A 17,648-nucleotide genomic window follows, 5' to 3' on the forward strand; every position below is an offset into this window, starting at 1 on the left:
CAACCTTCCCCATCTCTGGTGGTGGTGGTGTTTCTCAGATTTCTGCTTTCTAACTCTTTTTCTGCTCTTTATCAGTGACCTACTATTCACCTCATCTGCTTTTCATTGCTTTGCTCATGATTCAATACTCCATTAATTTTCCCCCTTCATTCACACCTCACCCCTTTCCTATCAATTCCAATCAGTCTTGAATTGCTGTCTCCCCATCTATTAACTCTGGTCTTATGAGCTTATCAGATTGGGGATTCTGTAGCACAATGAAATTCAATACCTTCGACACAAAGTTAAGAATGTCTTCTCTGGAATCAAATCCTTTATTTTTAATGAAATTTCATCCGAACCTTCCATTTCCATCAATGTTTTGCATGCAAAGGGTGCTTCTACAATGTATTTAAGAGATCAAGTTGTTTAAACTGCTAAATCTACATCTATAAAATTAGGTGAATAGTTTCTATGCGGTTAATCACATTATTCTTCTAAGTTTAGAAGTTTCCCGCCGGAGTTATTCGTCCCTCTTTGATACGAAACTCTCCTTCATCTCTTTTGTAGGGTAGCTCGCTTGTCTCTCTCTGAGGTACTAATTAGGTAACTATTCAGCCAGAGTTCTTTAGGGAAATTCCTCTTCCTTTCAGGCGGCCTCGTAACACCCATCAAGCCACCTGTTAGCACATTTACTTTGCGGAAATCCGTAATCCTCGGATATTAGTACTTGGTTCAATGACTCTCTTTCATTATACCGCATAGCTTTGGAATTCTCTTCCTGATCTAGATTCTCTCAACTCTTACAACCTGTCTTGAAATGGCAGGTCTATTTGAGGTGTTCTGCATTATAATATGTAGAGGAATGCAAGCAAAATTTGGTTGGATTCCAGTACACGTAGGTATGATTGCAAATGAACTAAGCAGATACGTCAGCAATGGAAGCGGTAGCTAAATTACTTTCAAGGGTATGTCGTCTTGTACTGAATGACTATTACTATAATACCAGTGGGTCGATTTGTAGTGTATACCAGCAACTTTAGGACTGCCAAGACTCCTTATAGGTATGAAATTATGCCCATAAGATGGGACCATGCTCTATGATAATTAGGGACACGGTATGCCTGCTTCACACACAAATGCTTGGGATAGAAATGGGTGTCAAGATGCCTGAATATTTTTCAGTTCTCCTAAAAATAGTTGGAATATTAAAGCCATTTTAGTTTTCCCTCAGTGAAAATCGCACAGAGAACCTTGAGTAGTGGAAATTATAACAAGTCATCAATTAAATAATGAAACTGGAAAGCACTCACCATTAAGTGATTTTTGAAACTGAAATTATTACCGACGCATGACTGTCTAAAACTGGTCACAGCCGAATAATTTAAAGAGCAATTACCAACAATAATTGGAAAAATGACTAAGATCCCCATTTCATTGCTAATAAATTCCAAATTTCACAACTGACCAAAAATAAGTAGCAAACAGAACTCATGAAGAATTAGATATTTATAAAAGTCAGAACTGATAAAAAAAACCTGAAATACTCAATAACTCATAATAAGACTCGTAACGAAATAATTCTGACTAAAATATCCACATTCCTCCATACAGAAGGGACAGTGACAAATAAGTTAAATTGATTATTTTACTATCTTCTTTCGAAACGAGGCAGGCTGATGGATTCAGGGTAAACGTTGAATTTTGAAATTTGTAGGGGGAATGGTAAGACAGACTAATCAGACCACAATTTATGATCGATTGCACATTTTGCTGTACAAAATGAGGCTGAGAGACACGACACAATGCAATCAAGCAAAAACTGTGACTTTATGATGGAGCTGAGTTTGATCAAGGTGAAAGTATGAGCTGAGACACGTCAGACAAAATAATAATAATAATAATAATAATAATAATAATAATAATAATAAATAATAATAATAAAGTATCACTCATTGATGTCGCAATACCATGGGACACCAGAGTTTGAAGAGAAAGAAAGGGAAAAAAAATGGATAAGTATCAAGACCTGAAATAGAAATAAGAAGGATATGGGATATGCCAGTGGAAATTGTACCCATAATCATAGGAACACTGAAAAGGAATCTGGAAAAACTAGAGGCAGAAGTAGCTCCAGGACTCATGCAGAAGAGTGTGATCCTAGAAATGGCGCACATAGTAAGAAAAGTGATGGACTACTAAGGAGGCAGGATGCAACCCGGAACCCCACACTATAAATACCACCCAGTCGAATTAGAGGACTGTGATAGAGAAAAAGAAAAAGAAAAAAGAAAAAGAAAAAAGAAATATATAATAATAATAATAATAATAATAATAATAATAATAATAATAATAATAATAAATAAAATAACAAATAAAAATAAGAATAAAAAATAAAAAAGCCTTTAACTGAACTCTATTTAAAGAATGACGTTTGAGGAGCCTTCCTAAATATTATGAGGAATGCTTTATACAAAGATACACCACTTAAAAGTGAGCTACATGATTTTGGCTTTAGTAGAATAGGAACAATAAACAATAACTGAACATGAGCAATAATAATTGGAACGACCAAATCGGCAACTCTTCTTGCAAACTGACTGCGCGAGATAATATTCTGGGGATAAACGGTGGATACTAATGGTAAGGGCCGGAAAGAAACGGTGGATACTAATGGTAAGGGCCGGAAAGAAAAAGACAAAAATACGGTAGAATGTTCATCAATAGACAGAAGTTCTCTACTTTCCAAAGACTGATTACTCACCAGATTTTGCATGCTGCAAGGATAAATGTTGACACAAGAGTAGTATGAGTCTAAATCCAGGCCAGCAGCACTGGAATGACCCAAAGATGACTCAGAGAAAAAAAGACAAGCTTTTTTCATTAGATAGCCAGCTGTAGCGTGATTAATAAGAAACAAACAAAGCAAACCACTCTGGTCTTTTCATTAATCGACTGCCATTAAAAGATTAAAGATTAATTGTTAAACAAAGAGGACACCCATTATTGTTCTCTTCTGGATTAATAAAAAAAATCTCCATTGTCGGTAACCACAATTTATATCCGTAATTAGTCTTCTCTGAATTACTGATAAATCACAAATTGGCCATGCTTAAATTACAAATATAAAACCTGACATTGGTCACCAGTATGTTAATAAAGTATTCATGAATATTAATTACACGGTGCTGACAATATCATTAAATTGTTGATAGTAAATAACTGTACAATTTCCCGAGAGCTTTCCATTGCATTACAATACGCATTAAATTTTAATAAGCCACATAAAATAGTATGAATACATGTAACTAAAAATCGATAGCTAAATTACAATAAGAGCTTTATTAGTCAGATGCAAGTGATATTTAAATTAAGATAATACTAATAATAAAACTCTTTGTTATCAACACTAACAGAATCAGAAGACAAAATCAAGTGCAATTTTAATTATGTAAACTTCATAAACATTAAAGAAGTGGAAAAGCATTATTTTGATGTTTACAGCTTCTCTGGGGAATGACTAGCCAACTAATATTTTATCAAAAATATAACTTTGCATTTATTTTTTTTTTCACAAATATAACATTGTAATTTTTTTTTTCACAAATATAACTTTGTAATTTTTTTAACAAATTTGTATTTTTTTTTCACAAATATAACTGTAATTTTTTTCACAATTACAACTTAGTATTTTTTTTCACAAATATAACTTTGAAATTTTATTTTCACAAATATAACTTTGTCATAACTGCTCAGAGTTAGTGGACGCCGAAGGAGCGGTACAGGAGGCATGAACAGACGGGCAAGCGGGTGAAATCCAATGGCGACAGAACTCTTAGATATTGCAAGACCAGTAAGAAACACGTTTCCTGAGGAAGCCGCCAAGGAGAGCAATTTTGTACTCACGTAAAGGCAAGACACTCACAACAACACACGTGGGTGATTGTCCTTAAGCTCTTTCTTGTGGCAATTTCTTTACTGTATGAGAATCCACAGATTGGAAGAGGGCTAATAGAATCTACACATTGTAAGAAGGCTTATAAAACCCACAGATTGGAAGAAAGCCAACAGAATAGAATCAACAGACTGGAAGAAGGCTAATAGCATCAACAGATTGGAAAAAGGCTAACAGAATAGATTCCACAGAATGAAAGAGGACTAATAGAATCCACAGATAGGAAGAAAGCTAACAGAATAGACTCCGCAATTGGAAGAAGGATAATAGAATCCACAGATTGTTAGAAGGCTAATAGAATCCACAGACAGGAAGAAAGCTAACAGAATAGAATCCACAATTGGAAGAAAGCTAATAGAATTCACAGAATGAAAGAAGGGTAATAGAATCCAGATTGGAAGAAGGTAACAGAAGAGAATCCACAGATTGGAAGAAGGCTAATAAAATCCAAAGATTGGAAGGAGAATAACAGAATACAATCCACAGAATGGAATAAGGCTAAAAAATCCACAGATTGGAATAAGGTTAAGAGAATCCACAGACTGGAAGAAGGCAAAGAATTAGCGGGGACTCCGCGGAGCTATACACAGACCGTGAACGAATTCAAGGGGGTAAATGATTTATGACTGACAATCATATCACAAAGGAAATTCCTTATATGACAGTAGGGGCTATCGTAAGCTAAGAGCAGCACTAAAGTTTTCGTATATAACACGAAGAACATAAAACAAATTAAACTTAGGTCTTTCCCCCTAATGTTATTGTTATATGTGAAATGCTAAGAGGCTGAAAGGGAACTCCAGTAAAAAACGAAGAATTACGACAATGGCATTTGCTTACTAATATTCATCACCAAAAGGTCATTCAATTCATAGAAAAATTCCTCTCAAGATGGTTTCACATTCCGTATCTCCTATATTAAATACTTAACATATTTCTTAACGGCGTTATTTTGTTATCATCGTATGAAGTTTGAGCATAAGAATTGGAACTAATTATTAAAATGTTTTACTTCAGTGACAAATGGAACAGATACTTCGATAAAAAAAAATATATATATATAAAAAAAAATTCAGTAAGTGCCTTATACAAATGAAACACTCTGTTATATTTTTCATTCACTAAAAAATGAAAACAATTTTAACCACAAGGTAAAATGACCGAAAACCTTTGAATCATAGATGGTTTACTTGTTCAAATGTCCAAATTGCCAATTAGCTTAAGCTGGCTCTCCGAAAAAATGCGTTTTATTTTTCTCTCTACAAAGGTCCGGGAATGAGCAGTTGCTCAGAGATGTTCGGCTCTTCGTCACACGAGCGGCTTTTTCCCGCACGGGAAAATGACCGCACTTTAGGGTGTCAATTATTATTTTTATTATTTGTTTAAGCAGCCATTTCCGACTAAGTCCAATCGGCTGCTTAATGCAGATAAAATCTGTTAAAAATACTATGTTAAATAGAATATATTTTTAAAGTCCTTTAGTTTAAAAAATAAGTAAATAGATGAAACATTACTGTACACATTTAAAACAAATGTGTATGAATAAAATTATTTGTATATATTTTAATAGACCTGCATCTAATAAAATTATTTATATATGTTTTAATAGATCTGTATCTGTTAAGAATTTATAAAAATCTTGCAAACATTTGAGTCATCATCTCCTAGAATGTCCTGCATTTTAGGAGATGATCCAAAGTATTTATGTCTAATATGTAAATACTTAGAGCATTCAATTAAAATGTGCTTCACAGTTATTCTGGTTTGACAGGCATCACATTCTGGAGGAGGCTGATCAGACATAAGAAAGCCATGGGTTAACCTTATGTGTCCATTACGCAGCCTCCACAAAGCGACCTCGTGGTTTCTCTGCTTATGTAAAGAATTCTTGAAAGGGATTACTGTGGTCTTTATCCCTCTAAGTTTGTTATTTTCAAGTGATAACCATTGGTCTCCCCCTCGTGTGTGTGTGTGTAAGCTTAAATGTAAAGCGAACTGTAATCAACCAAGAGCATAGTAGATGCAAAATTAAAACTTGATGGAGTATTGTCAAGTGAATTTGCAGTGTTACAAAAGAAGGTTATTTCACCGTTGCTGTGAGCCCTTCTCAAACACTAGAATGAAAAACTGGTCGAAGGTAAAAAAAAAAATAAAAGGTTAAATTTTGAGTTATGATAAAATTTTGACATAAAAGAGTATGCAGATGTTTCAATCAAAACAAAAAGATGTACAACAGTTTTTCAATCGAATCCATCGTATATCTACAGAGATGAGACTCAAACTGAATCTAAACTTAACAGAATTAAGGAGGACAGAGTTATGCACCGAGAGAAGAAATAACTTTGAATGGCGAAAGGATGAACGAAGTTGAATCTTTCAGGTAATTCGGACCAATGATGTAAAGTACAGGCTCTCCTGAGCTGGATTTCATTGCACGACGAAAAGAGCAACTCAAACAATTGGAAGACTAAGTACAGATTTGGAAATCTAACAGAGTGAAATTACATACGAAAGTAAGATTATGCGACTACATAAGTCCAGTATGATCTGGTCAAATCCTGGCCGGCCCAGAAGATCTTATCAATTATAATTCTCCTTTGGTGTCAGCTATTCCCAAGGTATCTGTATTGAAGTCGGGGTTAGATGATAGTTTGTGACGTAACAGCTACGAATATAAAAAAAAGTAACCCTGTAAACGTGAAGAACTTCATATATATACGTATATACGTACACACATATAGTATACACATATAACTTAGTTGCCTTCACCTTTCATGAATTGATTTTGGGTGAAAACCTTTTGCCTGTAGTCCGTTCTGAATCATTAATGGTCATTTCATCTAAACGAGGAAATGACTATTGAATGGTGAAATGGAAAAAAATTGTTAATCTCCTTGAAGACCATTTGAAAAGGAGGGGATAAAAAAACAGTAATAACACGGGCAACCGGAAAAAATAAAGCGTATGAAAGAGGATTATTTTTTTATTTCATTTTTTTTAAAAGTCAAGTACAACTATTTTTTGTATCTAAAGCAACCGGCGAGTTCAGGACGTTAACATTTGCAAAGAATGGCTTGATGCAAACGTTTTATCAAATGACCAAGGGAAAGTGGAGTTCAAATCTTGTTATTAAACTCACCATTTTTTTTTATTTGAGGAATTGTCCGCAGAGTATAACTAAATGTTGCTGTGCAAGAGCGATAGCAATCAGTACATTTCATTTTTGACAACACTGACATTTGACCTTTATAAAAACAAGTTCCACTTTTCGAGTGTAAATCGACTGTTGTTTCTATTGCAATGCAGTTTTGCTATATTCCTCAAGATTCACTGAACTTCTCTCTTTACTGTCCTTAACAATCTCAAAGTTGAAAACAAGAATAAAAATTCAGGTTTGCAAATGGTAATTTCCAAAACCTGGAATTAACATGCAGAGTTAAGTGGAAATGTATTAAAAAATTTCTAAATTATTATATACAAAGAAGACCGTTTTAAAATGAAAGCAGTTTTCTTGAGGTTCTGTCTTTGTATTAAAATGAAAGTAGTTTTCTTGAGGTTCTGTCTTTGTATTAAAATGAAAGCAGTAGTCTTGAAGTTCTATCTTTGTATTAAACACTGGCCGGAGGAGTGTGTAGCGATTAATAGCCGGTCAATGAAAAGAACACAACTTTCTTAAAAGCAATCAGAAGTCTTTTGAAAACTAAGAGCGTGACGCAAAGAAAGAAGGGGAAATTAGAAAAATTAATCATCGCATCTGGGACTCTTAATCTGTCTACATGGAGAGATGGACCAAAGAACAAGGATATGAGGTTCCCAACCACATCCAAGATGTCTTTCCTTCAAAAATGGAAACAGTTATTAACCAAAAATAATATAAAATAACACAAAAACGATAATAACGAGAATAATGGCATACAAAGTTAAGTAAATCTTAGTTTTCCCAGACCACTGAGCTGATTGACAGCTCTCCTGAGCCTGGCACGAAGGCTTAGATATGTTTACGTGGCTAGGAACCAATTGGTTACCTAGCAACGGGACCTTCAGCCTATATCGAGAAATGAATTTCTACCACCAGACATAAATTTCTCTAGTTCAGAGTTGGCCGAACCGAAACGAACCTCGGAGCACCAGATTGGTAGCCGAGCGCGAAATTCACTCGTCCAACGAGGGACTCATAATGGCTTATAAACGTCCTTATTAGCTGGTAAGATTAGGTACTGCACTGATAATTCTGATACATATCGGTACATAGCAAAGTGCCAGAAATCATTGTTAGCTGCAAGAGTCAGATCTTACCTGAACTCTGGACACCTTTTAACGCCAGTAAATATTTTGTTGTGGGTAATTTCCTGGAGCCCAAACGAGGAAAGGAGCGAACGAGAAATGAAATGTACCATTCAATTCCAGTATCACTTAGTATAAACAGAGGGAAAAACCAATCATAGAAGCGTACAGAATTTCTGTCAAACGAACGGTAAAAATATTTGAAAATAATTCGGTATCATGGCACAAAAGTTCAGTGACACTGTCAGAATAGGAATGCCATTGGGTATGCAAATATTCAAAAGTTTAGTCGATAAATGACGATGGATTCAACTTTTCATATTGAGTGCAACAGTGTTGCCAGCTTTTCATATTGAGTGCAACAGTTCTGCTATAGTTGATAACCTTTGATGTTGTGACGCCAACTGGACAAGCTGATAAATCAGTCAAGTGGCAATGATAATATCGATGTCTTTTAGCATCTTTAACATACATACATACATACATACATACATACATACATACACACACATATGTATATATATATCTATATACATGTTTAATATAAACATAAATATATATGTGCGCACATTTTTTACCTCACACATTTCCCACCCTCAAAGGAAAAGACTACAGAAGTGTTTGGCCTTCCAGTTCTCATCAAGTCTTTAGTGACGATGTTGCTAGCCTCATGCCCTTTTGTTGATCCACGGCAAAACTGGTATACCTATTCACAGATGGGTAGACTAGTGGGCGGCAAATAGAGATCCGAACTATGAAGAAAGCAACTTCATCCCAAATATATATATGGCATCCATCTAGAAATATGGGAAATCATAAAACACAAAATCTCTCTTCTCCTCCTCCTCTGAGAGAGAGAGAGAGAGAGAGAGAGAGAGAGAGAGAGAGAGAGCAGTACATCATGGAAACAAGCAACAAAAAAAACTCACTTCTCCTCCTCCTCCTCCTCCTCTGAGAGAGAGAGAGAGAGAGAGAGAGAGAGAGAGAGAGAGAGACCAGTACATCATGGAAACCAGCATTGACACTCAATTAGCGTCAAACCTCCGTTAGCCTCAGGAAGGGGTGGATTCAATACTCGCACTGTGGTTGGCAGGTAGTTGGGAAAAAGTTGAAAGTCAATAAATATATCATTAACCAAAGGCCGTAAACAATAAAGTGAAAGGAAGCGAAAGTTCAGCCTTTAAACTGCTGTGGATATATGACTACCTTTTTCTTTTTCCTAGAACGCGGAATATTCAAATAAACGCCATTGGCAGACAGAATAAACTTGAGCTATAACATAACTTTGGCTTTTGTTTGTAGATCGTTTAGCTGTCTGGCAGAACCGGTATCTTCGACTTTCATCACTTGAAGTTATCTGAACATATCTGAACAGTTACAACTTACTTTTCATACTATTTAGAATTCATTTATTATTGAGTTTGAGGTACAAATAACATTTGGAGTATGCTTTGAAATTCTTGTTAGTTTACGCGACTATGGCGATAGGACTTATCTTGTTTCACGTAATTGACAATAGTCCTTTTAAGCTCAAGTTGATGTCTTCAAATCAGCAGTTTAATACATCTCTTATCTTCCAACTAAAAAAATATCGTATATTCAACATTCCCACATTTTGTTAATTAAACCATTTGGAATCACCGGCATTATACATATTATGTATGGCAAGCAAGGCAAACTTAAAAAAAATATATTTCGATAAAATGAAACTTTAATCAAGGCAAACTTAAAAAAAATAGATTTCGATAAAATCAAACTTTAATCTTAGTAAAACATTCTTCTAAAATCTAGTTATGAGACTTTATATCTAACGCCGACATTCGATAGGGCACTAATGAATGAAATCATCACCCAACTTTTAGTTGGTTAGTTATGAAACTCCTGTCTGGGTGTTATTTTTCCTTTAAATATGAAATTCGACGAAACTAGGAAATGGATGCCCTTATTTATCTAGCCAAGTCCAGGAAGAAACAGGAAAAAGTAGGCAGATAATATCACGTTATTTCTAACCAGGATAGAACCTACAGATTGAACTGTCTTAAGAGGGGAAATTACTGGAACGAGGGGAGACAAAGATAGAGAATTATATTAATTAGGAAACTTACATTGTTCTTAGCAGCTTATAGTGAATTATATTAATTAGCAATCTTATATTTTTCTTTGTAGCTTATGGTGAATTAATTAAAAATCTTATACTTTTCTTAGCAGCTTATAATGAATTATAGTAATTAAGAAACTTATATTTGTATTAGTATATCGTATGTTAAATTATATTCATTAAAAATCCTTTATTTTTCTAAGTAGCTTATGATGAATTATGTTCATTAAAATTCTTATATTTTTCTTTGGAACTTAAGGTGAATTATATTAATTAAAAATCTTATATTTTTCTTTGTAGCCTATGCTAAACTGTATTAATTACAAATCTTATATACGTTTGTGTAGCTTATGGCAAATTGATTAAAAATCTTACATTTTTTCTTTTTAACTTATGGTGAATTATATTAATTAAAAACCTTAAATTTTTCTTATTAGCTTACAGTTAATTATATTGATTAGGAATCTTATATTTCTCTTAACAATTTAAGTCTTGATAAGAACCCCTCATTAACCGCGTCAATTAACTTCCAGCTTTATCGTGGGGAAAGGACACAGCTGCAAGTTCGAACCTAAGCACAGCAGATGCTGAAGGTTACGGCAGTAAGGAGACCCAGACTCTCGGATATGGTGGCCCACCCAAACGCGAATTGAAACCCAACAGCATATACGACGTCATTACCATGTCCTCCCTGAACCAGGAACCTCTATCCAGCACTACTTCCGGTATCATAGAGGAAGGGTCCGTGGAATTAAGCACGGAATTGGACCCTTCCATGCCCTCGTGGGTGGACTCCTTCCAGTGGCTGAATGAAGCCATAAACGACACCGAACTGACAGAAGGGAGGGAATTTTTCAGTAATCTCACTGATGCTTTTATGGAAGGTTTGGATGAACTGAAAGAGAAGATCTCGTCGGAGAACTTCACCGAGGTTTGGAGGGAACAAGTCGGCGACTTGAAGCGAGAGGTCAAAGGTTATCTTCAAACGTAAGTGGAACTTTTTACCAAAAGGCGATTTGGAAATTGAGAAAACAAGAAGGGTTGTCATTTTGACTGATTATTTGAGAGAGAGAGAGAGAGAGAGAGAGAGAGAGAGAGAGAGAGAGAGAGAGAGAGAGAGAGAGAGAGAGAGAGAGAGAGAGAGAGTTACAAATTAAAGCCAAATCACGAAAAATTAGACTATATTAATTTAATTGTTTTTAATCATAATAAACAAAATATATATAAGTAAACATTTGGTTCTTGAAATAGCAAATTCGCTGCTAATGCCATAGTTATAAGAGATCTGCTTGAAGCGTTAACGCTGGTGGTGTTGGTATATTTTTGATGGTTGATTTCATAACAGAATTTCCTCTTTTTTTCAATAGGCATTAAATAACCTCAGAATAAATGTATTTCAGATTTTTTGAATAAGCATTAGGTAGCCTCAGACTAAGGGTATTAAATTGCAGAAAATGTTGGAAAACAGTTTCATCCACAGCAACTTTTAACACGTGCTAACAATTAAATCCTTTGGGAAAAGTGTATTTCATGGCAATGCTTTGGTCTCCACTGTTTCGTATTAATGAAGCTACGGAAGAATTGTGATAAGAAAAAGTAAATTATGAATACTATGGCGATGACGCTCAATCCACAGTAATTTCCAATAACAATAATTTATTCCTAATAATAATAATAATCAATATTATTCTAATACTTTTATACACTGATTTGGAACAAGTTCCACCAAACAATTCTAATAAAACAAATGAGAGAAAAAGGACACAGAGAAAAGAATATACCACAAAAGCAAATTACATATACACATATATATATTTACACACATATAGATATCAACATGTATTTATGTGCATATCTATATAGTATATATATATAATATATATATATATATATATATAATATATATATATATATACATATATATATATATATATATATATATATATATATATTAAAAAGCATTATACATTGTATTGCGAAAGAGGTTTGGAGCTCAATTACTAAGCAACAAGCATCAACTAAAAAGGCATGAAAAGCGATTGCACAAATACACTGCTAATATGGAGCTCATGGAAGAGGGCCGAGCAGACTTCCGAAGATGGTCCAAAATCATATTTACCATTTTTGACAAAAAACAAAAGGGAACCAGTGATTTTAACAACTTTGTCTAAAAGATTGAGAACCCATGAGAGGAATGTATCAACAAAATTTCTGAGGTCTGTGAAACTTAGACAACTAGATTTCTTTGTAAATTTAGATAGCTTAACAAACAATACCTAGTGTTCTGGAAGTACTAAATGATATGCTCCTTTACCAAATGTATTTTAAGTGATGCAAAACAATCTGCTTGGGGTTGAAAGTAACAGGGAACATATGAGAAAGCTATTCTAGGGACTGAAAGGTTATCAGAATTCCGATTCATTACTTCTCTGCACCGGAATTATGTTACGGCTGGCAGGAGTTTCATTCTTTTCCTATATATAAGGGATCTAGTAACTTCGGCAACGGTTACGTCATCTGCAAACCACACTTTCTCATTTTTAAGACTGACGGTCACGTAACTAATGATTCAAAGCACTTTCTCTAGAGAAACCATGCGCATCAGGTCTATGCTGAGTACAAAAGCCATCTTCCCTCTGTTGCTTGTCTCTGAAATTTTGTGAAGGAGATCTAGCACATAATCTTCGACTACTACGGCTTATTATCATTAACTATAAATTATAAAAAGTTGAAATTCGTCTGAACAGCTCTGGACTCGTATCCATGTTGATGGTTTTAAAAATTATTTTTTTTTTTATGTATTTGGTTAAATACACTTGGGCACTTCCAGGAACTATTTTTTCCCAATTGCAAAGCAGCTATGAGGAAAAATAAATTAAAATTGAAGATAGTTGAAGAAAAATTCATAAGATTCTAAGCAAACTACTGGAAGGACTGAAAACTAGTCTCTCTCTCTCTCTCTCTCTCTCTCTCTCTCTCTCTCTCTCTCTCTCTCTCTCTCTCTCTCTCTCTCTCTCTCTCTCAATATATATATATGTACGTGTATAATTTGTTTTCTGAGGAGGTTATTTCTACTGCCAACCACACGTTATCTTTTAGTTATTTTGATTATTTCTCAGTCTAAGTCATTAGCAAACAAAATATTGCTACCCGAACACTCCCATGGCAGTTGTCGTTATCTTTCAACTCGCACAACACCCTAAATCTTTCTCTGTGCATCGTGAAATCAAACGCAGCGCGAACTTTACCGAATTCACTCCAGAACGACTAATCAGAGACGCCGTCTCATTCCAGCACCAACGTGAAGAAGCTGAAAGAGGACGCCCGCACCTTCGTGACGCTGACCTTCCCCCAAGCCGGGTTCTTCAGTAGCCTCCTCAGTCTGGGTAAGGGCGGAGGAATTTCCAACATTGTTTACTTGCTCTTTATCGGCTGGCCTCTGCTCCTGGCTCTCCTGTACGTCATCCTTATCGTTCTCTACCCGAACAGGAGGACCGACAACATCTTTGAGAAGTGAGTATGGCTCCGGTTTCTCTCTCTCTCTCTCTCTCCTTTCCTTTTTCAATGCTCCACGCTTTTATTTTTTGGTGTTATTCACTGTGATTTGATATTTTCTTAGTTGTTATTCTCTGTGATTAGATTTTTTCTTGTTGTTGTTCACTGTGATTTGATTAGGCTTTTTTTTTTTGCTGTTATTCACTGTGATTTGATATTCTTTTTTTTACTGTTATTCACTGTGATTTGATATTTTTTTTTTTACTGTTATTCACGGTGATTTGATATTCTTTTTTTACTGTTATTCACTGTGATTTGATATTCTTTTTTTACTGTTATCCCCTGTGATTTGATATTCTTTTTTTACTGTTATTTCACGGTGTGATTGAGATTTACTTTTTTACTGTTATTCACGGTGATTTGATATTCTTCTTTTTTTTATGTTATTCACTGTGATTTGATATTCTTTTTTACTGTTATTCACTGTGATTTGATATTCTTTTTTTACTGTTATTCACTGTGATTTGATATTCTTTTTTTACTGTTATTCACGGTGATTTGATATTCTTTTTTTACTGTTATTCACGGTGATTTGATATTCTCTTTTTACTGTTATTCACTGTGATTTGATATTCTTTTTTACTGTTATTCACTGTGATTTGATATTCTTTTTTACTGTTATTCACTGTGATTTGATATTCTTTTATTTTGCCGTTATTCACTATGATTTCGTATTCTTTTATTTGATGTTATTCGCTGTGATTTGAAATTCTTATAAGTAGATGATTCTATATGAAAGAATAACAGGGAGTAATGAAGTATTTAATCTCTACAATATTTCTGGATAAAAGAATTTACTTCCTCCCTAATCACTGAAAATACTACTGACACGAATGGGGCCTTGTAGATTTTCTTAATGCCCGTGACAGTATCTTATATTTATTTCAGGGTTATAACATTATAATAAAAAAATATTACCATATGGTCTCGTCTTACAAATAATATAAAAGAGGAATACAAATAATACTGAAAAGAGTGGCAGAAAAAAACATAAAAAAATACGCCGAAATTTCTTCAGAGCAATCGAGTTTACAGTACAACGTATAATGCTGTATAAAAGCATCAACTATGACCGGCAGCTCTCCAGTTCCTCACTAGATGCGGTAGAGTAAGGGTGCGTCTCATGGCTTCTGAAAGCGCTGCCAGATGCACGATCCATGGTTAAACTTAACCTTAGATAATATAAAAACTACAACGGCAATTTGGTACATTTGATGATTGTGGGGTGGATGATCAAAATACCAATTTGAAGTCCTTTAGCCTCAGTAGTTTTATTTATATTATTTATTTATTTTTAGATCTGAGGGCGGACGGACGGACAGACAAAACCAGCACAATAGTTTTCTTTCACAGACAACTGAAAAGCGACTCTTCGTAAAGGGAAACATAAAAGCACACTCTTGTTTCTGGAAAAACAACACATTCTGAAAAAGGGAAAACTAAAGCATATTTATTCCACCAGATCTACATTTCCCATTTAACTGGATGATCCACTGACACAACATGTAGCATTTACCTGACTTTTAATCACAGCAGTTAATTATCTTGCGCATTTATATGCCAAGCATTGATCTTATAATCCCGACAAATCAAATGAATTACAAGCTACTGATAACTTTTCCGTTTGTCATATCTAATCTATAACTCTCATATAGTCATTTGGGACTCCGGAATAATGAGAATTGGGCTATACAATTGTTTCACATTTCCTTTTACAGTTACGTTTGCTTGGCCATGTCTTGACAGATATTCTAAAGGTTCTGTCCGATATGGCTGGCTGTAAAGCTTTAAAAGGTAACGGCATCAGTCGAGTTTTCTGTACAGCCGCTACAGCGTGTAATCGAGGCCACCGAAAATAGATCTATCTTTTGGTGGTCTCGGTATAATGCTGTGACCCGTGGCCAATGAAACTTTAACTACATCCCCGTGGTTAAGAGACTACGATTTCCGCCAAATTTACAGTGGACCGAGTTTAAGATTTTTCTTTCGCACATCAGTCACTGGCCAAGTTTTACATTCACTGTGAACAATCCCATTTCATATGAAAGGGGACTTTGCATGGTAAGGCAAAAGTCTCTTTCCCTTACGTACAACCTATGCTTTTTTAACCATGGACAAAGTAATTCGTAAGGAATTAAGAAAGGGCGTAGGCAACTAATGTGGTAAGTACAAAAATGGCTTACGGAAAACTATTCTCATGCGCCACATTTTCAGAAGGACATGGCCATACGATCATTAATAAAATTAAACCTCTTTTCTTCCTCTACAGAAACGTAGCTTCGGTGGTAGACTCGATGTCCTACGTAATGCACGCAGCTGAAGACAGTTTTCTAAATTTCCTGGAGGACATCACCGAACCCGAAGATTCGTACGGCAGCGCATCGCACTTCCGTCCTGCCTACGCGTTCCCGGACCCCGAGAACCGCCAGGAGGTCTTTTACAAACCAACTGCTTTCTACGACGAAGATGGCCAACATTTCGACGCCGAATACGACTACAGTTACGACAACAGCCAAGAGAAGTTTGATGCCTGGGGGAACCCTGCCGACGAATGGCCTTCCTCGTCATTTGTGAACCCAAGTGGTCATCTGCATAACCCCATGACAGCTTTCAACCCCGCGTCAGCCGAACCACTGAGGGAGCAATTCCAGGGAGGCGATGTCAGCTCCCTCGGGGGAAATTTTGACCTCCAGAATGAGATAGCGAAAAAGGACAAACAAAACTTCTTGAACGTCGTCTTGGGGACACAATACCAGCACAGCAAACCTCCTGGTTCTCTTGCCGAGGCTGGTATCGTGCAGGGAACCGTCAGTTCAGATCTCTCCAGCCACCCAGAACCACCGAGAGATTTCCGTCCTTCCAAGTCATCCAATGGTGGACGCATTTATTTCGACACTAACGTGGATCCCCGTCTGAGGAACCAGGGAAAGACGTCTGCGGGATTCATGCCGTCCCAGTTAGAGGAGCTCAACCAAAGGGCAGATGAATGGGTCGCAAAGGCCCGCCCTTTCCGAAGGAACGGACATCCTGCCGGGGATTCCGCTGAGGCTGACGGAAGGACCTTTAGATAACCGGACGACGCAGAATCCCGGTGAAATGATCGACGACTAAGGTAGCGATCGCAAATTACATTTAGCTAATATACAAAATCGACTAAGTATAGTATTAGTGAAATAGGGCTATAGTGGAGTAGTGTATACGTTAGACTTGTATTGTAATATAAGCCTCCTATTCACAAACAGTTATGGTACTGAAATTCAAGCTTTGAAAGAAAACCACAAATTTCAAAAGAAACAATTCCTAATAGACAAAATGAGGAATGATAGGAGAGCTTAGTAAAATATGCTCATAAAGCGAAATGAAAAACCATACCAGCCTCAGAAAGGATATGTGAAATGAAACAAATAGGTTGAAGTCAGTCTGAGTCTTCTTAAGACACAAAGAGGAAACGGATATAAGTCTGTACATTCAAAAGAAAGAAATGGTGACGGGAATAACTAGATATTACAATTCAGATCAATGCTTCAGCCACACCATAAGATGAATGACCATAAACATAATCATCAGTCCTGGGAGTGGGGGGGGGGGGGGGAGGAGGTGGAGGATGGAGGATAGGTAGGCAACAAATGATTTAATTCTAATCCATACTTCCAAAAGAGCAATTTACGGACACCGGAATTTTACAATTTTGGAAACAACAAATTCATATTAACTGCACTGGATTATTCAGCACAAATTATTGTTGCTCTAAATCAAAACCTAAAGTCGGTCAGTCCC

The 17,648-nt window shown here is 35.7% G+C and overlaps 1 protein-coding gene across 1 annotated transcript in view; it reads left to right on the top strand.

Moving 5' to 3' along the window:
- Positions 1 to 17,438, top strand: part of LOC135212527 (uncharacterized) — a 34,168-nt gene extending 16,730 nt beyond the window's left edge. The window contains exons 2-4 of the mRNA XM_064246049.1: positions 10,850 to 11,303; positions 13,611 to 13,829; positions 16,141 to 17,438. Coding sequence (XP_064102119.1) covers positions 10,850 to 11,303; positions 13,611 to 13,829; positions 16,141 to 16,942 — 1,475 coding nt within the window. The 3' untranslated portion in view covers positions 16,943 to 17,438. The remainder of the gene's footprint in view (positions 1 to 10,849; positions 11,304 to 13,610; positions 13,830 to 16,140) is intronic.
- Positions 17,439 to 17,648: the final 210 nt, after the last annotated feature.

The sequence above is a fragment of the Macrobrachium nipponense genome, chromosome 41 (assembly GCF_015104395.2).
Source record: "Macrobrachium nipponense isolate FS-2020 chromosome 41, ASM1510439v2, whole genome shotgun sequence".
NCBI lineage: Eukaryota > Metazoa > Arthropoda > Malacostraca > Decapoda > Palaemonidae > Macrobrachium > Macrobrachium nipponense.